Source organism: Phoenix dactylifera, chromosome 15 (genome assembly GCF_051530095.1).
Source record: "Phoenix dactylifera cultivar Ajwa chromosome 15, Ajwa_hap1_PhDact_Kaust_v1.1, whole genome shotgun sequence".
Lineage (NCBI taxonomy): Eukaryota > Viridiplantae > Streptophyta > Magnoliopsida > Arecales > Arecaceae > Phoenix > Phoenix dactylifera.
In genome coordinates this window covers 23451974-23479433 of record NC_143204.1, presented here as the reverse complement: position 1 = coordinate 23479433, position 27460 = coordinate 23451974, and the positions used below count along the sequence as shown (strand labels likewise).

General features: G+C 37.9%; 1 protein-coding gene across 2 annotated transcripts; it reads left to right on the top strand.

Annotated features, from left to right (window-relative positions):
* Window positions 1-1089: 1089 nt before the first annotated feature.
* LOC103705810 (putative 3,4-dihydroxy-2-butanone kinase) lies at window positions 1090-27208 on the top strand. 2 transcript variants are annotated; one of them, XM_008789674.6, is made up of 20 exons: window positions 1090-1441; window positions 2321-2394; window positions 2487-2550; window positions 4619-4731; window positions 4809-4856; window positions 5144-5215; window positions 5300-5389; window positions 8594-8767; window positions 8969-9052; window positions 12206-12261; window positions 13265-13395; window positions 13465-13557; window positions 14353-14417; window positions 24485-24628; window positions 24720-24763; window positions 25885-25968; window positions 26148-26215; window positions 26316-26428; window positions 26518-26613; window positions 26867-27208. In XM_008789674.6, exons 1-20 carry the CDS (start codon window positions 1402-1404, stop codon window positions 26996-26998), a joined length of 1785 nt encoding a protein of 594 aa, XP_008787896.3. In that variant the 5' UTR covers window positions 1090-1401; the 3' UTR covers window positions 26999-27208. The 2 variants fall into 2 exon arrangements, with proteins under 2 accessions (XP_008787896.3, XP_026659968.1); XM_026804167.4 differs by lacking the exons at window positions 4619-4731; window positions 4809-4856 and having other exon boundaries at window positions 1091-1441.
* Window positions 27209-27460: the final 252 nt, after the last annotated feature.

Genomic DNA, 27460 nt, shown 5'->3' with positions numbered 1-27460 from the left:
AAAAATAAATATTTAATCAAATATAAGTTATTTTAAAATATGCCGCAAATAAATATATAAAACTATTTTTTTCGGATGCCAACTTCTCATGAAAAAAATTTTAGCGTGGGAAAGCTCTCTCCCCCGAACCAAATGGTTCTTTAGCGCATCCCACCGACTCGAGAACATAGTTCTGAAAATGATTTGAGGATACACCAAGTTTAAAGCTATTGACCGTCATCAAAATCCAAACAGCCTCGCTGCCTCATGCCAAATGCTACCGGACTTTATGCTCCTAGCTTTGCTGTTCAGTCACGAACAGGAGATGCGTGCTATCAAGTGGGTCCACATCAAACGTAGTGAGATGAAACTCGGGACACGTGGAAGAGATCCAAGGATCTAAGCCAGCCGGGGGCGGAGAGGGGCGGGCAGATTTCTTTTTGCGGCCCACCAATTCGAGCGCACAGTTTGGGGAAAAGGCCGTCCGCTGTTTTCTGCGGAACACGCCAATATCGGCTCGTCATTATCCACTAACTTGGTGGGGCCCGGCCGAATATCGAATTAGATGCACGGTCAAGATATGTCCACACGGAAGTTCCCTGTTCTAAGCTGAACAGCAAAATCCTGCACCTATAAATTCCGCTTCTTTCTAGAAGGGAGAAAAAACCTGCAATCCAATCTTAACCATCAAATTTCAGACTAACTACGTAAAATGCCACTAAATATCTTAGCCCTGTTCATCTCCCATTTACGTTTCATCCAACGGTCACGTCATCCTCTTCACCCGCATCTTAGCGTCAGTCAAATCACATCAGGAAAAAAAAAAACCGCCGTTATCTAGCCATTAACCCGTTATGAACGGCTGTTAATATAAACGAGACGAGAAAATGACGTTTCACAACTTGTATCTAAATTTTATCGAAAAATAAAATATTTGGCACAAGTGATGCAATCCGTTATATCGCTTTAACGGTTACCGTTATTTTCATATAACGGCGTTATTGAGATCTTCTTGCCACTCACCAGGGGCAGAATCGTATTTTGGGGAATAAAAGACGGGTTTTTCCGTAATTTTGTTTTATTTAATTTGGACAGGAAGGTACCCTGGGCCGCTTAAACGAGTTCAGCGAAAAAAAATAAAAATAAAAGAAAGGATCTTTTAAATAGAGAAGAAGAGCCCAGCGAGAGAAGAGGGAAAGGAAGAACCGCAGTCCGAAAGCCAACGGGAGACCCCCAACTCCCCGCCCCCCTCCCTCTCTCCTGCGCTCTCTATCTCTCTCCTTCTTGAACGCTAGGGTTTCTTCTCGCCGAGCGATCGAGGAAGAGAAATTCCTCGGATTCTCCGATCCCTCGAAGTGGAATGCTCGGAGGCCTCGCCTGATCGAAGAGGAGCGCCCGCGATTCTCGTTCGAATTCTCTGCCATGTCGTACCGGGGGAAGAAGCTCATCAACGATCCCAACGGTTTGCCCCGATTCTTCCCTCTTGAGTTTCTTGGCGATTTCTTGCGGCTGTTGCTTGTCCGATCTGATTCAAGCGCTCGTAGGCGTCGGATTTGTGGTTTTCTTTTTGTGTCGTTGCGCAACTGTAGAAAGTTCATTCGATTTCTTTGTTATGTAATGATTCATGGAAGTCTTTCTTGTTGTGGATAATCTTGGGCGGAAATGGGTTATCCCTCAACAATCTTTTTTTTCTTTCTCGTGATTTTGATTCTTTTCTTCGGAGACTTTTGCATACTGGGTCCCTTAATCAGATGCTCGATTGAATTTTTTATTTTCTTTTCTTGCATTATAAATTATTCCTTGGAAGTCTGTGTTAGATTGCGGATGGTATCGAGCGGAAATTGGCTGTTATCCAACAATTTTCTTGAAAGTGTCCATCTATCAAATGCTCATTATTTTTCTTTTCTTTTCTTCTATTATATACTGTTCCATGGAAATCTTTCTTGTGATGTTGGATTATGGATAATGCGGAGTGGAGATTGGTTGTCCTGCTTTTTTTCTTTGATTCTTTTTCTAGAGATTTTGCATATGGTATTTATCTCTCAAAATTCTTTAGATTTGTTTTGCTTCTCTTTTATTATGAAATTTTTTCTATATTTTTGGTTAAAATTTACATCCTATATTTATCGTTATCATGATTTGATTGCTTCGTACTGTATCATCAAATACCAATTTAAATGAGGATCACTTTGAGTATGATGATTGATTAAATTTTAGGAGGATTTCATGTGGAGATTGGTCGACCTTTTCCTCTGTTGCCATTTTAATTGCATAAATCTGTTGTACGAAATACTTTTTAGTTGGGGATTAAGGAGTAAATTTTTGACTCCTGTGAGTGCAGATGTGGTGACTGAGTTCATTGAAGGCCTTGTTGAAACTTATCCTGGTTTGCAGTACTTGGATGGCTTCCCACAGGTGATGGCTATATGACATATGTGCTAATTTTAAGTGATTATCTTATAGGTATATAGTCTTGATCTTGAAAGGAAATCTTGTTTGAAGTGCAGATTAAGGTTGTATTGCGTGCTGATGTCTCAAGCACAACTAACGATAAGGTTGCAGTTATATCTGGTGAGTAGATTTGCATTTAGAATTTCTTTCTTCATGGCAATTCCCTATTCTTTATTTATCTGTGGTAATAGATCTTTTATGAAACTTTGATGCATGCTTGATGGTCATATATGCTGAGCATAGCAGAAGTATGCAAACCACTGAGCTTAAACCTGACTACATACCTATGGTTTTGAAAGCTTTAAGAGATTTTACTGGGCGGAAAGATAAACATTTTGGACTCCTTCCAATCCATTATTGTTTATGGTATGGATATGAACATCTTTCCTTTCTAATCTACAAAGAATGAAAAAAATGATAAGCCTTAAAATCTACTTAAAAAAAAGAGCATAAACTTTGATAACTGTAACCAAATACAAGAAAAAACCTCGAGAAATGTACTATGACAGGCATAACCCATGTGTAGCATCTCTTCCATGGTATATATGCCTCCGGAGATGTCTCTTATGTCTATATTCTCTTCCTTATTCTTTAAATTATTTCTTTGCCTCTACATGCATTTTTCTTAGGCTTTCCTAACAGATGGCAGTATATGGAGACTATATTTAAGCCCACCTTGTGCAGTAACACTTTTCTATCTTCCTCATTGAAGAAAACTACCAAGATGTATCTTTTTTGTTTTTTTACACTACATATCTCATGTATAGGACAACAAAGCTCCAAATTTTAAGCATGGCTCAACTTTCCTGTTCTTATAGGCAGGGATCAAGTACGACACTTACTAACACTCCGCAACTAGACATAATTGATTACCACTTTGGCTAGATCATCTTAATTGGCTATGTGGAGGTTACCTTGAAATAAAAGTCTACTATTGCCTGCCTTAATTATAGGCTTATAGCACATATCAACCTCCATATCTCCTCTCTCTGATAGTTGTCTCTCAGCGTCTACATATAATTTAGTATCATCAAGGTTCACCAACTCAATACTGGACTCTATACCAATACTATCATGGTACAATGTTGGTACGCTAGTTATGAGGTTAGTTTAGCGTTTTGACACTCTATATACCCCATGTCCCACTTATTAGTTCGATATTGGTATGGTAATACCCAATAGTATCGGTACCAATCGGCACATCATACCATGAGTGTCATTGGTGCATAGTACGACACGATATTGCCCTACACATGCTAGTACCAACCAGTACGGTGTACCATATAATCTTAGGGTATGTTTGGTTGGGGGGAGTTAGGCTTTGGAATGAAAATGGTAATAAGTAACTCCCATTCTAGACATTTAGTTGTGAGGAGTCTCATTCCCATTTCGATTCTAGAGAGGAATGGGAATGCCCCCCCAATTCCCCAAAACCCAATACCAACTCTCTTCCAATATTCTAATCCTATTCCCCTTCCGATTCCAAATCCAGTCACAAACTGAATGCATCGAGGAATATGACCATTCCAATTCCCATTCAATCCATGGCAATTATGATTCCGATAGCGAACCAAATGCATTCTCATTGGAGTGTGATGACCACTCGACATGCTAAAAACTTTTCAACCACATTCACCTTGCATCAAACCTTTAACTCTACCAGAAATGTCTAGCATTCCATATTATGCTACAGATTAGCGATACTGACATTAACGTCAAGGCATCTCTTAACTGTTAGTTTGATGTTGCCCCTTGTTTCCAACACACACACACATATATGCACCTGTTTTACAGTATGCAGGTGTCTCCAATGATATTGCATTTTTATATGTAATATTTTGTTAGACATAGCCCAAAATTTCAAGTACGCACTACCAGAATCACAAACTGAATATAATGCTTTAAAATCACAATATATTGAATTAAATTTACTTATAAAATTCTATCATATATTTTTCTAATGTGATTATCGAGAACATATATTTTTGTTAACCTATATATAACTTTTTCTTTTGCAAAGTTACCTTGATAATCTTGTGTGTGGATGATCCTCTAAAGCTTCAATATATACTTTCTATGTCTAATACTTTCATCCACCTAGATGTCCCGACTCTGGTGTTACGACTATTAGTGACATAATTCAACATGTAGCTTGCTATTTATTTCAATGATACTGCCTTCTATACAGGGGGTGGAAGTGGCCATGAACCTGCTCACTCTGGATATGTTGGGGCAGGGATGCTGACAGCAGCCATTTGTGGGGATGTTTTCACTTCTCCACCTGTTGATTCTATCTTAGCTGTATGATTTCGTTTGGCACAATTTACCTGGTTTTCCTTGTTTGCTGCAAGTTAGACTAACTTGATCAAATCTTATAGGGCATTCGAGCTGTCACAGGTCCTAAAGGATGCCTTCTAATAGTCATGGTACTGTAGTGTACAACCTTGATTGCAAATCACAGAAAATGTTACCATATTAACATATCTGTAAATTAAAACTTGATAATCTTTCATATCTTGATGCCTTTAAGTTGTTTGATTTCATTTATTTGGATTTCCACATGTCATTTAAAAATTCAGTCTTTAATTTAATTTTTGAATTGAAGAAGAATACATAATGATTACTCACTCATCTTGACTGCCTTAATTGCTATCGTACTTTTTTCTTTACCATGGTGTTCTTTCTAAGAGGACTGTATTTTGCACATTAACAGAATTATACAGGCGATCGACTTAATTTTGGTCTGGCAGCGGAGCAGGCTAAATCTGAAGGCTATAAAGTAGAGGTATAAAATTGTCTGCTATTTTCAGTAAGCCTATATAATCTTAGAGATGGCCTCTGCAAATTCCAGATCTTTTGATGTCTGCAGATGGTTATTGTTGGAGATGACTGTGCCCTTCCACCACCTAGAGGTGTAGCTGGGAGAAGAGGTTTGGCTGGGACCGTTCTTGTTAGCAAGGTTTTTTTTCTTTTTTCCCTCTTCCATCTCATTTGTATGAGCTATGGCAGTTATCTTTTGTAGGATACCATGTGGATTCTGAACAAATTTGCGTTATCCCCATTGCTTACTGACAACAAAGTTTAATGTTGGTTTCCATATAAATATTATCCAAATTATTCTATTTTCTATTTTGGGAAGCCTGAAAGCTTACTTAAATATGCGTGAAAGATATTAAAAAAATGCATCCAATTACATAGATCTTATACAGGCTGCTGGCATCAGCTGCATGACCATGGCAATTTTTTTTAATAGTAATTATAAGAATTTCCAAATTTGTTCCTCCATAATTTTATCGTGGTATAAACTTTTTATATGAATGCTTTATATGTTCAATTTCATATATGAGAAAAGAAAACTATGGTTTTAGACTATTTCCTTCTGAAATGTCTTGTATGTGGGCATGTGTGCTTGCATGGGCTCATGCTCAAGACAAAGTTGTTTTCTAAGAATCTGCTTCTAATGCAGTCCATATTTAAGGAGTTGGAAAGCAAAGCTAATAATTAGCCGCCTTTATGCACACCATCCTGATGTATAAACACATGCTTTGATGGGTAAACATGTTTAGTCTGTGGTGTCAGTGTTGCAAGAATTCAAAAAATAAGGTGTATTTTTGGTCATCTCTTGCAAGATGTGTCATTACCTTTACCTTTGATGTAATCTACAAACCATGTGCCTTGATGAAGATTGAAGACACTTCACAATCAACAAGGATTATCTTTGGTTGAAACAGATCAAATCTCCACATAAATTATGTTCATCTGGCTCCTGATCTAAGCCATAGACCTGAACAATTAAATAGAAAAAGACAAAACAAGCAAATCCCCAAATCAAGCTGCTTCTATGCTCTTCATTTATGCCTATTATTACTGGACCAATCGAGATCCAGTACACTGATCAATGAGCACATCCTTGTTAGCTAATACAATTGCTGACTCATGATAATGTTATAATGGTATGATGGCATTTAGGGTGTTAGAGTGATGGCTTGATACACAATAATGTTATAGTGGCATCATGGCATTTAGGGTGATAAAGTAAGAGAGGTGGATGGTGATGGAAAAGTCAATCAATGTCTGCAAGTTTCTATGCAGAATTTTGAAGCAAGTAAGAGAGGCAGATAGTTGATGGTGTTTATAAGTTCCTATGCATGATGTATGAAGCACTAGCTAGAAAATGTGACCATGATGGGAAAATATAAATGCCAATTTGCTATTTGGTATGAATCATTCATATAGTTAAAGCACCTGAAAAAATATGGTTTCAAGAATCTCCTACTATTGGTTCCTGAGCTACTCAGCGAAAAGTTATAGCAGCTCTTACTATTGGGAATTTTCTGAGCTCTTGAATACTCATGCTATTAGCTAATGCTTTTTCTATTAATCTGATTCAATGCTTAATGTTTGCAAATTTTAGTCTATGCATATGTAATATTTTGCTTAAAGAAAGCTATTAGTTTAACTATAGTATTATCCAGGGGGTATAATCCTATTTCGTTGGGACACTTCCTAAGCTCTCCCACTTATTTCTTGTTGAATGAACGATTGCTTTCTGTTAACTTAGATTTGCTCTTATTCTTATTCTTACTTGCTGCAGTTATATGGAAATGTTGGTGGGGGGTGGGGGGGTGGGGTTGGGTTAAATTATCTAGAGCTCGGTGTAGGGGTAGCGATAAATGCTGTTTTCTATGAGGTTGAGAGGAATGACAAACAAGATGAGAGCTTGAATTTTCTGACTTCCTTTATAGGGGGTACAGCTAATCTAATTCACAACAATATCTTGAACAGAAGAAGTCTAGATTAACAAAGATTCTTGAAACACAAATTTGAATATCACCCTCCTCTTATATCAGCCTTGAAGACTTAGAACTAGTGTATAGTGGTTCAGCTCAACCTTAAAGCTGTAGAAAACAGAAATCAAATAGCTGAACTTAAGTACGAGACGGAAAGAATAAAGAAACAAGTGATAAGAAAGTGCATGGAGACTCCAGATAAGTGCACCACTATGATCTGCCGAACTGGTCCGGCCTGAAACCGGTACCCGAACAGCGTGGATACCGGTTCCAGCTGTTTTCGGGCTAGTACCGACCGGTACGCATGCGTACCGGCTGCATACCGGTCTCGTACAGGTGCAAATCGGCCGGTTCACACCAGTACCAATTTTTTTTTTTACCACAGCGCGCGCGTTGTAGATTTTGAACCACAGCACGCACGTGTGGCCCTTTCAGGCCACGCCCTCCCTCGGGCAGAGCGCCCCGTGTGGGCGAGGAGCCGTGCGCCCGCGTGCGGTTCCCCATGCACGTTTCTGCGCGTGGTTCCCCGCAATGGGAATCGCCCCGCGCGCGATTCCCCCGCCCGTGTGGATGCTGGCCAGCTCATCCGCGTGCGCGCTGCCCTGCGCGGGTCATAAATGCCACTCTGTGGCCAGCTCTTGCGCGTTCGTGCGGGCGCGGACACGAAGTAAAAAAAAAAGATTTCCACGCACGTCCGTGAACCAAAAAGAAAAAACAAAGACCGGTTCATACCGGACCGGTTTCGGTACGTACTGGACCGGTTTCGGTACGAACCGGTCTCAAACTGGTCCGGTAGGCGATCAGTATGCCTACCGGTACCGGTTCAGCGTACCTTATGCACCACCTTATTTTCTTTTATTGTTGCGAGCAATTATCCTCTACTAACTAATGATGAAACCATATGGGGTTGTATTCTGTTAAGGCCTGATAATGTGCTAGCTGCCTTAGTACATAGTAGTAGCATCATGACTGCACTGAAACAGTTTCAACCAGTTGCATTTTTGTTTTTTAGATATAAAATTCTATTCAATTCATCCTTGTTATATCCAATATAGATGAGAAGGCGTTCTACATGGAGGTGTTTAATTCATGACTGTACATTAATTTGATGCTTTGTCATTTCATATTGAATCCAAGAGGAGTAAGGATGTTCAGAATATGCTCCTGAGAAAGAGTATGGATCCCCCAGGATTATATGGTTGGGTCACATGATTGAAGTTACGATTCTCACATTCTCAACCTAGTTAACAAACATATACTTAAAATTTCAGAGGTCGCTTTTAGATATTCTAGGAAATTATTTGCAAACCATATTTTTGGTCTTTTTCTTTCATGCATACTTTCAAACTTATATATGTTTCTGTAATTGATAGGTTGCTGGGGCAGCTGCAGATTCTGGTCTGTCCCTTGCTGATGTTGCTATAGAGGCAAAGCGTGCGTCTGAAATGGTGGGAACAATGGGAGTTGCCTTGTCAGTATGTACACTGCCTGGCCAGGTCACATCTGATCGTTTAGGTCCAGGGCTGATGGAGCTTGGCCTTGGAATTGTAAGTGAACTTCAACATATTTTGTATTTGCATACCATTACTCATATATGTATCTTGTTTTCTGAATTGGTGTATGTTGTTGCATTACTTTATTTGTCATTGTCCTGCATATCTGCTGAAAATATGGATCAAATCATATGGGCATTTGGGTATTTTTTATTCCAGACTTAAGAGCCCTAATTTTGCTGCTCATTTTTTCAGCATGGGGAGCCTGGGGCTGCAGTTGCTGACCTCCAGCCTGTTGATGTTGTGGTATCTCATGTTCTTAAGCAGATACTGTCAAAGGTATGTTTCATTTGTCTGATATTTTTTCATTTGTCTGATATTTTAGTTTCTTCAGTTCATTACTTTGCTTCCTGTGACAGATTCTATTTTCCCTTTTTCGATTATGAACTTTTATTTAATTATTCGAATGTAAGCCTCTAACCTATTGGCTGAACACATTCATGCAAACTAACCAAGTTTATTTTCATCAACTAAATGCCAGCATAAGATGGGTTTGTGATCTTTGTTCATCATGTCGTCCTAATTGGTATGGTTCCTGAAAGGTGTATGCTCAGAACAGCAGGGAAGTATAAGGTGTTGTCAGTTTCAAGTCTTGATATGGAGGATATAGGATATAGGAACACTCAGCACACCTTCCATTTATTTCAAACTCTGAATCCTTGTATTGTCTAAGACATTGGGTTTGCATGGGGCATCAATTATGGTGCCTAGAGTAGCATAAGAAAGATATTTGTTTGCATAAAATCTGAACCAATATGTTGGCAAAATCTTATGATTTAGTACTTTTATTTTACAATTTATATATTTTTTGAATTTTTATGTTTTACATGATGATATCTGTAATGGGCTGGGTTCAGATGAAGGTGAAAATAAAATTTAAATAACTAAATAAGAGGAGTGGAAATCTGATGATATGGATTGTCCTATGAGTTAAGAGTAAGGACCATAGGATCTTGACAAAAGAGGCATAGTTAAGGAATATCTAGTTTGTTAAATGAGGTATGATAAGATCTTGACAAAAAGTGCGAATTAAGGTGAAGGATGGAGATGTTATTTTCGAAAGTTATTCAATGAGGATTCTACTAGAGAAATTTGTATTATAGAGGCAAAGTTAAGGAGTTGTGATGTTTCTCGTTGCATAAAATTAAATTGGAGATAGTTTTCCAAAGAATTTAAAAGGGTTAGAGACTAGGGTGAAATGATATACAGATTGAGGTTTTGGCTAACTTGGCTTGCACAGGAAATGCCGAATTATTGAAGGACAAGTATCATGATCTCCATGGATAAAAAATAAAGAGATATGTAAAATTGCTTTAATTACCAAAGAATTAAATAATATATGAGCTACTCTATTAAATTGTCTGAAAGGGCAATTGAACAAATATTAGAAAATTGATGACAGCCTAAGAGATTCAGCTTGTCGTTGTTCCAAAAAGATTAAGAGGCGAAGCCATCTCCTTACTTGGGCAATTTTTTAAAAAATATAAACAAGAGGGAAGAATCTAGATGTAGTTTTATTGACCAGGAGAAAGCTTACAGTAGGGTACCAAGAAAAGGTGGCTTGAAGAGTTTTATAAGGGAAGGATATGTGTAAACAATATATTCAAACCATCAACGATATTATGATAGGGGCTTAGAGCATTCACAAGTGTTAGGATTTGTAATATGACAAGTGAATTTCCAATCATGAGTGAGTTGCACCAAAGATCAACACTAACTCATATATATTTACATGTTCTCAGTGAAATTACTGCTAATATTTAGGAAGATGTATCTTGATGCACGTTATTCTGTAGATGATATATACTATTGATTGATGAGCAAATAACAAGATCAAATTCTTTGCGAAAGAAACATTTGGAGGATGAGGGCTTACAATTTGACACCTACTTTATATTGGAGTATCTACATATATAACTCCAATGTAAAATCAAATTATCACTTAAATTCTTGAGTGAAATTTCATTTTATTCATTCTAAGAATTATTTTTTGAAACTCTAATTCAATTGAAATCTAGGAAAATTATATGTAAGAATAATTCATTCAAAAATTAATATAATATGAGTTAATGTTTTGTTGGAATTCATATGAGGGTCATTCTGAAAATTTCTATTGAGTAATCTCTTTTAAAAGTTCTTGGATCTCACTATAATTCAGATCCTACATGGACTTAAATTTGCTTCACTATAAGATTATGTGAAATTGATAAAATGAAATGATTCGTGTTGAAAATTGGACTTTAACTGAAACCCAAATTTGTATTAATAAGTTTCATGTTTGAAATATATAAGTCTGAATGTAGATAAACCTTTATGTTCACGTTCATATTTTGGAGATTTTATTAATTGATGTTGAAAGTATAAAACTTCATTTAAGATGTGACAGTGCCTAGATGTTAAAAGAAGGTTCCAATTGGTGATACTATATTAAGATGCAATGCCTGGTTTTACTGCACATTTTCTTGGCGCTATTTGTTGGTTACAAAATCTGGTTTCTTTTGTCTAATTTTCCAGGATAGACTTCATTCAAGAGATTCGAAGCCATTATCATATTGTGTTTGATTTTTTCCCTTTTGTCAATAAATCTAAAAGTGTTTGATCATGTGGCAAATATATTCAGATGCAATGTCAGCATTGCAGTACATGTTTCATTGGGTGCTATTCGCAGAATACTGTATCTGCTCCTTCCTCTAGTTTTTCCAGCATAGACTTCTTCACAAAGATTCTTAGATCAATATCAAACTGTTTTTCTCCCTTTTTTGTTTTTCCCTAAGTCTAAGAGTGTTAGGTGCTAATGATGGCTTATTTTAGTCAGTTGCAATGCCTGCTTTCCTATGCATGTTTTATTGGGCTCTATTTGGCAGAATAGTGTATCTAATTTTCCCCTCTTATTTTTTCAGAGAGACTTTTTATGGAAGATTCTAAGTTGTGTATCGGACTCTGTCAATTATATTTTTTTCCTTTTACAGTTATCACTAAGTCTATAGTGTTCAATTTCAAGGATAGGTAATTCTTCATTAACCTATGGTAGATTTTATATATATATAATAAGTGGAACTTCAGCCTTCTTGTTGAGTGGTAAGGTATGCTAGTCTACTACATTATTTTCATACATTCGAGTACAGTTGTTATGTGGTTGTACAGTGCTGTTGTTCAATGCAGTGTGCTTCTATTGCAGTTAGACAATTGTTTCAGCTCTTGGGAACTTCTAAGCTGATATTATCCTTCTTGTTTCTATCAAAAATTGGGTTACTTGTTTAGAGTGTCTTTATAATTGCACATCTTTAACTTATATATTCAAATGGCGATACTTCCAGTAACAGCATATATCAAGAGTTCCTATTATCTGAATGGGATGCATAAATAGAAATATTTTTCTACTTCCGAAAAAATCTACCATCTTCCACATGCAATTGTTTCAATTCCTTGCAGGAAATTCAGTACGTTCCTATCACCAGGGGAAGCAGAGTGGTTCTAATGATTAATGGGTAAATACTTTTTTATGACTCCTATTTTTGTACATTTAATTTTTTGATTAGTTTCTTCAACAAAGAACCATAAGTGCAGTTAAATGAGGAGCATAGCTAGCACCTACAAGGATTGATCAGCTAAAATAACAAGTTATCACATAATTTCACCAATATCAAGTTTTGAAAATATAAAAATATTATTGCTAGGAGAGCACACCATGAGAATTTTTTGTAATTAAAGAAAAAGATATTTCAAGAATATTGGGTGGAAAATTAGTAGCCGGAATCTTCTACATAGGCAAGCAAATGTATATTGACTTCCACTTTGTCATAATTGACTCCCCTGTCCTGCAATGATAGGTTTTCATTATGTTGTTAATTTATCAGAGCTATGATATAATGATTACAATATCAACGGGTTAAAGCAAGCAAATACATGTTCAGTGCTTTCGGAATTGTTGAAGATTATTCCCAATAAAACATAGTTATAGTGAGAATAAGATTGATCAATAGCATATCTGGTAGCATAAATTTACTACTGTCTAGAAACTTAAGTATACCTTGATTAGTATTTTCATGCATCCTCAAATTGTTATCTTTATTCATGATTTTGTTAGCATAAGTATAATATACACAGGGCCAATTTGCTTTTTAAATATATATCATTGCAAAATTACTAAACCTTGACTTTTGCATTGTTTTACATGTTCTAAGTAACAAAAAAAGGTTCCTCAATGAAACAATATCATTGAAAAGTTCAAATAAAATTTTTCATGGTAGTTATAATATTTGAATATCGGTGAATCAAGCCCCTTTTGTATACCATGATGAAGATCTTTCAGTTCTCACACCTTCATGCTTTAAGGACACTCTGTAACAAGTATAATATAATAATATTCATTCCTTTGGCCTTATCTGTGGTTTATTGATTAGGTGGGCATCTTAACATCTTTGATTATAAAATGTTGTAAGAAGACAAGACATGTGAAACCATTGTTCAGTTTAATTTGTTATAATACAGATTAGGTGCCACGACCATAATGGAGCTGATGATTGCAGCGCAAAAGGCAGTTCCAGAGCTACAACTGGAGCATGGACTGGCTGTTGACAGGGTTTATACTGGATCTTTTATGACTTCTCTCGATATGGCAGGTTAGTTAATGCAAGAAACTTTGGTGTACATACCTTAGTCTTGCTGGCTGTCATAAATTCTTTTTGCAGGTTTCTCCATAACTGTTATGAAGTCAGATCCCACAATTTTGCAGCATCTGGATGCCCCAACTAAAGCTCCATATTGGTCTGTTGGTGCCGAAGGTAAGAAATATCAATAGGGAAACTCTCTCTCTCTCTCTCTCTCTGTGTGTGTGTGTGTGTGTGCGCGCGTGCGCGCGCATGCATGCATGCATGTGTGGGTGTGGATATATGGTCTAGCATGTGCGTAGATATATAATATAGGATCCGGTGCACAGTCCTATCAACTGTAAATTTGTATAACAACAGACTTGATCACGATACGAAATCACATGAGTGATGTCTTAGTTATGTGTGCATGCATTGCTACCAGGAATTTGGCATCAATCTCATGGTTTGACATCATGTCAAGAGCTAGTTGTTTGACATTCTTAAACTCCACAGATGAAATAAAATATGTGAATTGGGTGTGTGTGTGTGTGTGTGTGATGCATGGTATATTGTTCTTTTAGATAAAAAGGGCTTAAAATATGGTTGTTCATGCTTTGCTTTTTGCATGCTTTTAGCTTGATAATGTAGGTAAGGTGTTTTAACTACCGTGCGACGTAGATTTTCTACCTTTTTAATCGCTGTTCTTTCAAATAATGCCTTGCTTCATTTCTAACAAATGGCTCTTTCAACTCTTCTTGTTCCACCAGCAAAATCCTAGCTTTATATTGAGATAAATGAGAAATGATTCAGACATCATAAGTATGAAAACCTTCTTCAGTTCTTTTGCATTAACCTTTTGTACCTGCTCATACAAATTCCAAATCCTGAAGTATATTAATTCAGTTTTTTAATATTGTTCTAAAAAGAGTTATTGATGATCTAGTCCTTTTTCTATTGAGGTCATAATATGTACTTTTTACTCTGTAGGTGATCGCCCACCAGCTAAAATTCCTGTTCCAGTGCCACCATCCTGTTCATCGAGGAGTAATGAGGTTAGACACAAACCCATTTTAGCACTGCTGGTTTCCACATCATAAAATAACTATTTTTCGTCATTTAGTGATACTTGCTTTGGTTTCTACATTTCTGATAGCTCTTTAGTCTCTAATTACTTGGTAACAATTATATAGGTTTATATGATAGTTTCAGGTGAAGGCACTAAACTTGATGGCATAATGCATTTGATGTTGGAGAAGTTGTGTGATTTTGATCAGCAACATTTTTAAGAAAGATATGTTAATGTTTTAGTTTGTCAAGCTTTCTATAGATTAAAATCTACTGACATAAATTAAGAATTTTCTGTAGACCCAAACGTTCTCTGGACTTTCAATCTAAGCAGACCGAGGATCTTGATTTACAGTTGATGAATTTGCTTAATTAGTTGTTCCACCGAGGAACTAATATCATGTCATGATTTGTTGGCGAGAAAACAATTACTTTTAGAGCTTTACTTTTTTGCTGCAAGTGCTATTAGGGTTCACACCGGCAGATAGATAGATGGATGGATGGATGGATGGATGGATGGATGGTTATTCCTTAATGGAAGTGAAATTATTTTTTTTTTCTCTTTTTCAATTTAGCCACTTCAGTTTTTTATAAACCATTTGTTCTGTTGTTTAATGGGAGGTCATGTTAACCTATTGGTTTAGTAAACCATTTAAAAGCATTCCTTTCGATTTAGTGCTGGAACATCTCTGATTGATTGAAAAGATTTATATTCGGAAGCATCTTGCGTGATGGATGGATGGATAGATAGATGGATGGATGGATGGATGGATGGATCGATAGATGGATGGATGGATGGATGGATGGATGGATGGATAGATAGATAGATAGATGGATGGATGGATGGAAAAAAATATTTGATTATTCCTTAATGGAAGTGAAATTATTTTTTTTCTCTTTTTCAATTTAGCCACTTCAGTTTTTTATAAACCATTTGTTCTGTTGTTTAATGGGAGGTCATGTTAACCTATTGGTTTAGTAAACCATTTAAAAGCATTCCTTTCGATTTAGTGCTGGAACATCTCTGATTGATTGAAAAGATTTATATTCGGAAGCATCTTGCGTTTCTTCATTCTCCATATCGAAAATTTTGTCATCTTTTTTATCACAACTATGGATACCTGTTTGACCTAGTGGGGACATGGGTGACTCTTAACTTGAGCAAAATACATGGGAAGCACCAAGAGCTTGTATGGTTGAAAATTTTATGCCCTTATTGCCCCTGGCAAAGTCTTAATCTTGCCTGAGTTCTTGGTTTGTATTGGTATCTGGCATCCCTTAATACAATTTATAGAGAATCTTGTCTCCTATTATCACAGTCGATAGAGACGATAAATCCTGAGATATTGGCTTATATAATACGAACATAACGACTGATATTTCTCAATCATTTTTGGATTTCCTTAAATAGATTTTCTAACTAAAATATTTCAAATCAATGTCTAAGTATAGATGCCAATGTTGGATGTACCATATTGGCTGAGGTCTTTATTTCAGGCCTCAAAAATAGGCTGAGATTAACCAAGATCTATGTTCATCTCAGCCTCGGCAACCATCGGGACGACTGATGTCTCAGATTTTTTCTACACCATGTCCCTTGGTCGTATATATAGTAATGTACATATATTGCCATAAAAGTCACAGTAAAAAATGGTCAAAGGACATGCAGAAGTGTCAGATCAAGATCAGATGATGCTAAATAGATCATAGGCGTATGCAGTCTGAGGTTATAATTCGGTCACCACTTTGGTAAGCTATTGAAGATATCAAAAACTCAAAATAGGAGTAACAATCTTTACAATTATGGTTTGGATGTTCGAGAACCTGACTGCACAGATAAGCAAAATAAATTTTGTAGAATTTTGTGGTGTTGATCATTGATTTAGTCAGCAAGCTAAATGATGTTAAGGTTTGAAGTCTAATGTAAACTTCTACCAGATCTATATATTTCAGTGCGACACCTAGATCTGATAACGGGCTATACATTTAAGACTAGAATGTAATATTATAGGAAAACTTGTAGGCATGTTGTGTGCTATAGGATGCACCTTGGCTGGGAATATAAATGGGGCCTCTAAGGCTTCAAACCTTTCATAGATGATGAATTACTAGGCAATTGGAATAGAGGATCGTGATCGCGATCCTCTACTCCTTCCTCGTTCATGAAGAGACAAGGCCGCCTTCTTTCTCGCTCGTGAGGAGATAAGGCTGCGGAGTCGCGGCCAGTGACGACTCTGCATGTCGTTCGAGCGGTTGTCGGTCGTTCAGTCATGTTCATCCGCCGCGTGAATCGCGAGCGGTTCAACAACAACCTCAAGCTCATCCATCCTCTTTAAATATTGAGCTCCCCTCCGCATCCACCGACAAGCATCTCTCTCTTCTTCCCCATCTCCGGTGGCCATTGTGTCGCCGAATCTGAGCTCGACCACCCCCGAATTGCCTTTATTTTCTCTAGTATTTTTTATGACTGTTTTTTTCTGTTCTAAGATCCACTTTGCCTGTCGGAAGCCGCCACCGCCACTTCAGCTATCCCGATGAGCTTCCTTTCTCCCTATTCCCCTGTTCCAAGCCAATTGAGCTCCCATTCCTTTGCACCTAGCCAAATTGGGCCATTTCTCTATTTTGAGCCAAGTCTATGGCTTCCCCCTTCCCTGCCGGTCACCGCAACCACTGCCGGCTGCTAATGGCCGTCGACCTCATGCCACCCAGGACGGCCGCCACCAGATCCTCTCCTCTCCTCCCTTCTCTCTTCTCCGTCCTCCCTTCTCTCTCTTGTCCTTTCCTCCCTGTTACCACGGGTTGAACTCTTTTTGGGCTGTGTTCGGCCCAACAAGGGATGAAAAACTCTTTTTGGGCTGTTGGGCTGTGCTCATTGTGGGCCAACTTGGGCCCAGTTTCACCATCTTAGGCCCTATCAAGCCGTGCTCATTGTAGGCCAAATTTGGGCCTAATTCAGTCATTTTGGGCCCTATTGGGGCGTACCCATTGTGGGCCAAAATTGGGCCCAATTTAGTTAGTTTGGGTCTTCTTGGGTCGTGCACATTGTGGGCCGAATTTTGGCCCAGTTCGATCGCTTTGGCTCTATTGCGTCGTGCCCATTGTGTGCCAAATTTGGGCCCAGTTCAGTCATTTTGGGCCCTATTAGGCCATGTCCATTGTGGGTCGTATTTCTTTTAGGTCTTGTTGGGCCTAGTTCAGGCCCTGTTCATTCTCTTGAGCCGTGAGCTCGTGATTATTGTGGACTGTATTTCTTTTGGGCCTTGTTGGGCTGTAATCATTGTGGGCCGAGTTCGGGCCCTATTCATACTGTTGGGCCATGATCATTATGGGTCGTGTTCATTTGTGCCGGGTTCATTCATTTTTTGGCCCTGTTCCTCTACCGTAGGCCGTGATCATTGAGGGTTGTATTTATTTTGAGTCGTGTTCATTCATTTTGAGCCTTGTCCATCCATTGTAGGTCGTATTTCTTTTGGGCCCTGTTTATCCATCGTGGGTCGAGTTCGTTCATTTTGGACTAGATACATTGATTAATCCAGGTCGACCCAGGTTAAATATCTCTTTTTCGATTTTGGTCAGACCGGACTACGCCAAGCCTCTGATTGGACCTAACCAAGTGAATTAGGCCCCAAACTAGGTGGATTAGGCCCAAAAGCTCAACTAGCCTTAGATCGTGTATCTCTCTCTCTAAGCAAGCCCACAGTTTAACTAGATCTAGAGCTTTCTCCTAATGGTCGATCCAAACCACTCGGACCAAGCCCATGACCAGGATCAAACCAAATCTAGACTCGAGATAAGATTCTCTCTCCTATTTTCTTTCTAGACATATTCGGAGATCCTACTGTAAGCCCTGTTTTTGTTGCTCTGATCCAAGTTGATCCAGTTTGGAGACCCTAAACTGCTCCGATATTCAAGCGGTAGACCGATCAATACTTCAGCCCCAGCTAGATTTGGCCACTTATGATCTTTACCTGACACATTGAATCCTACTGGCTTTGACCGATCTGAGCAGTCGGGCACTGTCACCTGACCAAACTGATCTAGGGGCATGAGACTGTAGTATTTAATTTTGATTTCTGAAATTATGTTAAAATTAACAATATTTTAATGATATTAAACAGGTGTATCTGACATGTTTGCTTGAAGTGAGATTTAAAGCAAAAAGAAGTAAGTTACTTAATACTTCAAAGTGTGTTTTCTAAATTATTTGGTAAATTAATTATTAGTGGATTAAAATTCGATATATGTTTTGTACTTAGTTAAAAAGCATCAGGCATGTTAATGATCATTTTGAATTTATGTCATATGTATGAAATCTGAAAAATGTGATTGGGCAAATTATAAAAAATCTATTTTGTATATATGTATTCTCAGCATGGCTATGATCTGTTCTAACCCCGCCAATAGAGATTATTCGTTGACCCTATTGACTTGTCTCTGTGAGAAACTGGTTTCGACACCGCACTACCAGTGATTATAATAGTGGTATTCGGACACCGTTGCCACCGGTGGTTAATAATAGTAGATTTGGCATTTTGTGCAACCCATGCCACCGGTTTATGTGGTCGTAGCCTATTTATGTTGGAATTTTGTTATCAGTTTTTGTGAAAATTATAATAAATTTTTAAAAAAATATGTTCATTGATTTATTTCTCAGTCATTATTTTATGTTTTAAAATAAATATTTGGCATGCTTTGACCCTACTCCGGAGTATTATGTTGCTTACCGGGCTAGTGTAGCTCATCATCCAGTTTTTTTATTTTTCAGATTCAGATGCATAGACGCATGATCGCTCGGGGCTTTGGGAGTGCGCTAGATTTTTTTTTTTTTTTTTTTTTGCACAGTAGATAGAAGAACCTACTAATGACACCATGATATCCATATCAGTCAAAATTAAAAGAACACTGTTCTTTTCTTTGACAACAAAATTCTTCTCAACAAGAAAGACTATGAGAAAATATTTCCAAATCACAGTGAATATTGTTGACTAGCTTAAAATAATTTAAACCCTCAATATTCTTAGAATTTACTAAATGACTTCCAATCAAAATGCCAATCTGCATTATAAACTAAAATGATCAAAAATTTCAAATTCTAGGTAAAACTAAAGAAAAATCTAAAGTCTCATCCCAACTATATTTTTCTTCTTTATAAGAGTTTCATGCATGATCCACATACAGATTTCAATCCTCGAGGAATATTTCAATGAATATTTTCCAGCCCGAACCTTAAACAACATTTTATAAATGAACTTTAACTTGCCACCGAAATAGTTAACTTCAAACTAAAAGTAATATTACAGTACCCTATATCAAGTTGAACTTCAAAATCACTTATATTGGACGCTAACATTCCATGACTTATACTCTTTCATAACTTGAAATACAATTTGCTCCACCGAGAAAACTTCCAAAATAGCTTATTTACACTTTGGTTTCGAGCCGAGTTAACTAGCATTCTAATTTCAATAAGCATCTCAAACAAAATTCATATAAGATAACACAAATTTATCAATAACAAAAACAAAGACATTTGTCTCATTGCCTAATTTCTACCCATCTCTCAAACTTTGCGACGGACCATAATGATCCTAAAACTGAAGACCTAATACCTCTATTACTATCATAATCACTTAGTGATCTTAAACCTAAGCTCTGAAACGACCAAATCTATCCCGCTCCGAGCTCGGAGCGCGACAGACGCCGCATGTCTGTACAGTAGACCGTACAAGCATGCAAGGCAACGAAACATGTCAATGCAATAACAAATTGATTTAATCATTAATTTATTCAAATAGTTCTTACAATATTTTCAAAATAACATATGCTAACATAAATCAAATAATCTAACTTATATGCCAATAACTGAAGAAATCATCAGGAAATATAGTGCACTCCGAAAGCCCCGAGCGATCATGCGTCTATGCATCTGAATCTAAAAAATAAAAAAAATGGATGATGAGCTACACTAGCCCGGTAAGCAACATTAGGGGTCAAAGCATGCCAAATATTTATTTTAAAACATAAAATAATGACTGAGAAATAAATCAATGAACATATTTTTTTAAAAAAATTATTATAATTTTTACAAAAACTGATAACAGAATCCCAACATAAATAGGCTATGGCCACGTAAACCGGTGGCATGGGTTGCACAAAGTGCCAAATCTACTATTATTAACCATCGGTGGCAACGGTGTTTGAATACCACTATTCTAATCATTGGTGGTGCGGTGTCGAAACTAGTTTCTCACAAATACAAGTCGATCGGGCCAACGAATAATCTCTATTGGCGGGGCCAGAACAGATCATGCCATGTTGAGAATACATACATACAAAATAGATTTTTCATAATTTGCCCAGTCACATTTTCTAGATTTCATACATGACATAAATGCAACATGAACATTAACATGCCTGACCCTTTTTAACTAAGTACTAAACATATATCGAATTTTAATCCACTAATAATTAATTTACCAAGTAATTTAGAAAATACACTTTGAAGTATTAAGTTGTCTCTTTTTGCTTTAAATCCCACTGCAGGCAAACATGTCAGATATACCTGTTTAATATCATTAAAATATTGTTAATTTTAACATAATTTTAGAAGTCAAAATTAAATACTACGGTCTCATGCCCCAGATCAGTTCGGTCAGGTGACAGTGTCCGACTGCTCAGGTCGGTCTAAGCCAATAGGATTCAATGGGTCAGGTAAAGATCAAAATGGTCAAATCTAGCTAGGGCTGAAGTATTGATCGATCCACTGCCCGGGTATCGGTGCAGTTTGGGTCTTAAAACTGGATCAATTTGGATTCGAGCAAGAAGAACAGGGCTTGCATTAGGATCTCCGAGCATGTCTAGGGAGAAAAAGGAGAGGAGAGAGAATCTTAGCTCAGGTCTGGATTTGGTTTGATCTTGGTCTTGGGCTTAGTCCGAGTGGTTTGGATCGACCATTAGAAGAAAAGTCTAGATCTAGTCAAAATGTGGCTTGCTTAGAGAGAGAACAAGATACACAATCTAAGGCTAGTTAAGCTTTTGGGTCTGATCCACTTAGTTTTGGGCATAATCCACTTGGTTAGGTCCAATCAGAGGCTTAGCCTATTTAGTCTGAATTGACCAAAATCGAAAAAGAGATATTCGGCCTAGGTCGACTTGGATCAATCAATGTCTCTGGTCCAAAGTGAATGGACTCGGCTTATAATGGATGAATAGGGTCCAAAAGGAATATGACCCACAGTGGATGGACAAGGCTCAAAATGAGTGGACACGGCCCAAAATAAACACAGGCTACAATGATCACGACCTACAATGGAAGAGCAGGGCCCAACAAGATGAATAGGGCCCGAACTCGGCCAACAATGGATATGGCCCAACAAGATGAACAAGGCCCAAAAGGAATACGACCTACAATGGTCATGGCCCAACAGAATGAACAGGGTTCGAACTCGGCGCACAATGGGCACGATCCAACAAGATGAACTGGGTCCAACAAGGCCCAAAAGGAATACGGTCCACATTGGACATGGCCCAACAAGGCCCAAAATGATTGAATTGGCCCCAAATTTGGTCCATAATGGGCATGACCTAATAGGGCCCAAAGCAATTGAATTGGGCCCAAATTTGTTCCACAATGGGCACGGCCCAAGAGGGCCCAAACTAACTGGATTGGGCCCAAATTTGGCCCACAATGGGTACCGCCCAATAGGGCCTAAAATGTATAAACTAGCCCTAAATTTGACCCACAATGAGCACGGACTGATAGGTTCTAAGATGACTGAATTGGACCTAAGTTTGGCCCATAATGGGCACAGCCTAAAAAGAGTACATCCCATGAACTAGGAAACAGGGAGGAAAGGAGAAGCGAAAGAAGAGAGGAAGGAGAGGAGAGGATTCGGCGGAGGCCGGCCTGGGTGGCAGGAGGTCGACGGCCATCAGCAGCCGACGATGGCTGCGGTGATCGTCGGAGAAGGGGCAAGACATAGACTTGGCTCAAAATAGAGAAATGGCCTTGTTTGGCTAGGAGCAGAGGAACGGGAGCTCGATTGGCTTGTAACAGGGTAATAGAGAGCAGGGAAGCTCACCAGGATAGCGGCAGCGGATCTTGCGATGGCAACTTCGACTTCCGATGGGCAAAGTGGATCTCGGAACAGGAAAAAATAGAGTCATCAAAAATTCTAGAGAAAAGGAAGGGAATTCGGGGGTGGCGGAGCTCGAATTCGGCTACACGATGGCTGCCAGAGGTGGGGAAGAAGGGAGAGATGCTTGTCGGTGGATGCAGAGGAGGGGAACTCGGTATTTAAAAGGGATGGATAAGCTTGAGGTTATTGTTGAACTGCCCGCGATTCTCGCAGCGGATGAAGATGACTGAACGGCCGACGGCCATTCGAACGGCCTGTAGAGTCCTCACCGGCCGCGACTCTGCGGCCTTATCTCCTCACAAGCAAGGAAGAAGGCAGCCTTGTCTCCTCATGAATGAGGAAGAAGGAGCAGAGGATCGCGATTGCGATCCTCTATTTCCATTCTTCCTTCTCAGGTTGGACTGTGGGCTGAAGTTGGTTGGGCCCGCTGACTTCAGTCCAATAAGGCCCATTTAAGGCTGGTTCTCACAGAAATATTATGGGTCATCCACAATAGAAGGCTTCCAATCGCATAATAAGAATTAAAGTAGTGGACCATAATAACAAATATAGTGTATCAGCTTCTGATGTTGTTTAAAGGTGACAGACTAGTGCAAGGTATTGAGAATGTACATATTCTTTTTGACAATTGTAAGAATGATTATTTTCAAGTCTGATTTTCTTGTAGTGTGCACCAAGAACTTCAGTCAGAGAAGCAAGGTATGATAATTACATACGTTAATGACATGCACTAAGGACAGTCATAGAGTTGATGTCCTCCATTTGTGGTACTACTTTTTCATATCATCATATGTTAAGTAATAATGAACTCAATCTTTAATGAAAAATTAGATGTTAAGGAATTCATTACCAATGTAGGGTGTCTCCTACTATGTAAACGTTTTTTATAATATATATGAGTGGTTATTTTTAAGTCTCTAGAAAGTTTATTTAACATGCACTAGGAACTTCAGTCAGAATGATGGGTGAGTTTTAAATGGGATAGTCCGTAGAGGAAGCATATCTCTTGATGTCAGCGACATCTATTTTGGAAATCAGAATGATCATCTATGGGTGGTACTACTTTCTCACTTATTTAAAGAAAATGAATTGGCAAAGTCTTAGATGAAAAATGAGATGATGAGCAATGTTATTGTTGATTAGAGGTGTCCCTGTACTAACTTTTACTGTATATTTATCCTATAATATCACAAGGCAGCATTTCTTAAATATATATACATAGAAAGTAAGAACATGAAGATGAATGGTTTATTTGACAAGAGATGGGACTCATGCATAAAGAATGAATGATCTGCTTATGCATTGAGTGCAAATGATTTGCTGAATTCTTTAACTGGGATGATGAGGGATTATTTGTTTTTGTTGATTCATGTTTTCTGACCAGGTAAAACAATGACTTCTGTTGGGTGTTGTTTAGTGTTATATTAGAAACAACATTTGTTTTACATAGCCAGATAAAAAGAAAGATTTCTGAAAATCGAATGAGATGACGTGCATTCTCAAGATTCTTAAAATTGAATTTACAATTAACTTTTGTAAAGAACAAAAGGAATTCAAAATCTCTCTTAGGAAGACGTAATGATCAACAATTAAAATCCATTTCTCTCTCTGTGCCTCTCTCTCTTTAAAAAAAATAGATTTCAGGTCTGTAATGGTACCCAAGAAACACTGACCTATAAAATCAACAAAAGCTCTTGATTAGGATGAAGATTATAAAACTTTGACTTTATTTTTTTCTTTTTCTTGTATGCCAATGATGAAAACTGCTTTTGTTTGATGCTAAGTAGTTTCAATCTTTCTTTACTGAAAGATTTGGCTGCATCAAGATATTTATATATCATTATGTTCATGTTATCCATTTGATGTTGCTCTAGACAGCTACTTTTGGTTGTACTAATTTATCAATTCTTTGGCAGATGATCACTCAACCACAAGAGCTAAGTGAACAAGGCTGCATTCTGGAGGCTGCTATTCAAGCAGCTGCAAATGAAATAATTAATCTTCGGGACAAGTTAAATGAGTGGGATACTAAAGTGGGCGATGGTGATTGTGGAACTACTGTGAGTTCAGTTATTAAGTCATGTGACTGAAGTTCATATTACTATGTTTCATGTTGCATGGTTTGTGATTAGGCTATGCATGCCTTTGCAGATGTATAGAGGTGCTACGGCTGTTCTTGAAGACATGAAGAAGTGGTAAAGATCACTTTACATTTTTCATATGAACCCTAGAGTTTTCCATCTCATTTGATGCATCAAGTCATGCCTGATGAAGTGCGTGTTATGCATGCCATGCTTTCTTTTGCTGATTTCAAAGCCCTGGCGCACAGCCATGACACAAATTGCATTTTCAAATGTCCAAGTTTTTTGTAAACTATTTTGGCATCATATTTTGATGATATTACATAAATTCTTCAGCCACCCATTTTTGCTTTTTGGAAGATTAAATTTATTATTTACCAACTGCATATTCCAATTATAGATTTAACTTCAGTGGTCTGATTAATGATGAAAACTTTCGGCACAGTAGCATCTACTTCCAAAGATATGTCGTTGAACTAGCATGTAATGCATTTAGATGGCCAAACAATTGGTAGGTGAGAAAATAAATATGCTTTTATAGGAAAGTGATCCTTGGAGGATAATCCTAGCCATCAGAGTTCATGTAACTTAGATGTATGACTTTTTGAACTACTAATTTTGTTTTTTGAAAAACTTATGCTAAGCCAAGATTCAGATATTAATTTTTTACATTATTAACAAAGTTGAGGACATAGAGGATGAGCCTTGGTGCAATGGTAACGTTGCTCCATTATATCCTAAGTGTCATGGGTTAGAAACATGAAAACAGCCTCTCCTCATGCGAGGTAAGGCTGTGTAGATCCAACCCTCCCTAGACCCCATAGTGGTGAGAACCTTGTGCACAAGGCCACCCTTTTTGTATTGTATCAACAAGGTTGAGGAAATCAGTCACCAGCATCTAAACCTATTGGCTGAGGCGGTCTTTAATGAATATCAGTCTGGGTCAAGTCTGAGTATTACATCAAATATTTGGATATTTATCTTGTAGTCAAGCTATCGACCTTCCTTAATAGGTGTTATGCAACTTTGTGTCCATTCTGCAAGAAGGGCACTCCATAATGGTCCATGCTTTAATATGCATTTATATTTCCTTTTTGAGACATAATACTATGAAATCCACATATTTATGTTGATGATTTGGTTATAACAAATGATTTAATTTCTAGATTAGCTGTTACCTCCAATGGGGCTTTCTTCTCCTGATCGCTATCTAACCAGAGGTTTTTGCTTTACAGTTACCCTCTGAATGATGCTGCAGAAACTGTCAATGAGATTGGGGCCTCAATCCGAAGGGTGATGGGTGGAACGAGTGGGATTTTGTACTTATCCATCATATCTCCTCTTCAGTCTTACCTTGAATTATAGCCTTACTATTAGCCCCACTAACCAGAATGTTGTTGAAAATAAATAATTTAGCACCTCCCTACTACTTGTTTCGTCGGCATCATGGATTTTAATAATTCTCATAAAAGTAATGCTTTGATTTATGGGTTGACAGGTATGACATATTCTGCAAGGCTGCATACACAAGCTTGAAGGGAAGCCCAATTATCTCATCAAAACAATGTAAAATGATGATTTTTTATTTGTAGTTATGATGGGAATCATTGGAAATATTCTTCTTTGTGTTGACTGGTAGGAATTACCACCCTTCCTTTCATTCTAGGGGCCAGTGCTTTGGAGGCATCAATTGCTGCAGTTAGCAAATATGGGGGTGCAAGTGCAGGCTATCGCACAATGTTGGATGCTTTTATTCCAGCATTAACAGTTCTAAAAGAGGTAAGCAAAAGTTTGCTTTATTTTTTACTTTCTCCGTAACTTTCTTTTCAGTGACATACTAATGCTTTTCCTTTTGTTTTCATGAACAGAAGCTGGAAGCTGGGGATGATCCTCTGACAGCCTTTCTCCTGTCATCTGAAGCAGCCATGAATGGGGCAGAGTCAACAAAAGATATGCATGCACAAGTAATTTATGTTTAACTTTATGTCTTTGAATTTGTTGAATTATATGCGTGGACATTGAGCATTACTTTGGTAGCATCAATCATGACTCCTTATGGAAAGGCCCATTCCTCCCCGCACCCCCCGCACCCAACAAAGTTGTAATTTCATTTTATGAAAAGCATCATTTACTGAGAATGGTGGTTTATGAAAACTAGTGCTTGTGCCATGGATTACGTATAAAATATATTTATGCAAGCATGTATGTTAAATGCAGGCTGGCTGGTCCACTTACATAGCTGCTGATCTCCTATCTTTAGTTCCTGATCCTGGAGCAATGGCGGCAGCAGCATGGTATAGAGCAGCAGCGCTTGCCGTCAAGAATAAGCTGCAACCGTCACAGAGCTAACAGTAGCTGTGTATGTTAGTTCAGAATTTCAAACTATACCTGACAGAGTAATTCTTCACAATTTTTAACTCATTTGTTTTCCGCTTGTGCAATGCATGAGCTGAGAAAGCTGAGTTCTATCTACCCATTGTTTTGTCAGTATAATATAGTGTCAAAATTTTATAAAAGAGATCCATAGTGATAATAAAGAGTTAATAGTCATTTTGCCAATCTGGTGGTATTCGTTTTGGCAATTGAATTTGTGGTTTTTAGGATCACCGTGTTAAAACTATGATGCATCATCTCTCTTCATTTATTGTGTCATTTTGTAGGCAACATCCTCTTATTAATGAAGTGTTCAATGGCTGGTATATCTCTCTCTTCTTCTTTTTTTTCTTTGTTAGAATTAGGACATTGAGAAACGTGAGCTGCAATCGTGGAGGGCCGGAGCCAAACGCATATCCTTGGAATCCAACTCCAAAG

Excerpts from the sequence above, each read along its gene's own strand:
- LOC103705810 (XM_008789674.6), top strand. The coding sequence starts at position 1,402 with ATGTCGTACCGGGGGAAGAAGCTCATCAACGATCCCAACG. Across the intron at positions 9,053-12,205 it reads TTAAGCAGATACTGTCAAAG|GAAATTCAGTACGTTCCTAT; the intron begins GTATGTTTCATT and ends AATTCCTTGCAG. Across the intron at positions 13,396-13,464 it reads GACTTCTCTCGATATGGCAG|GTTTCTCCATAACTGTTATG; the intron begins GTTAGTTAATGC and ends TTCTTTTTGCAG.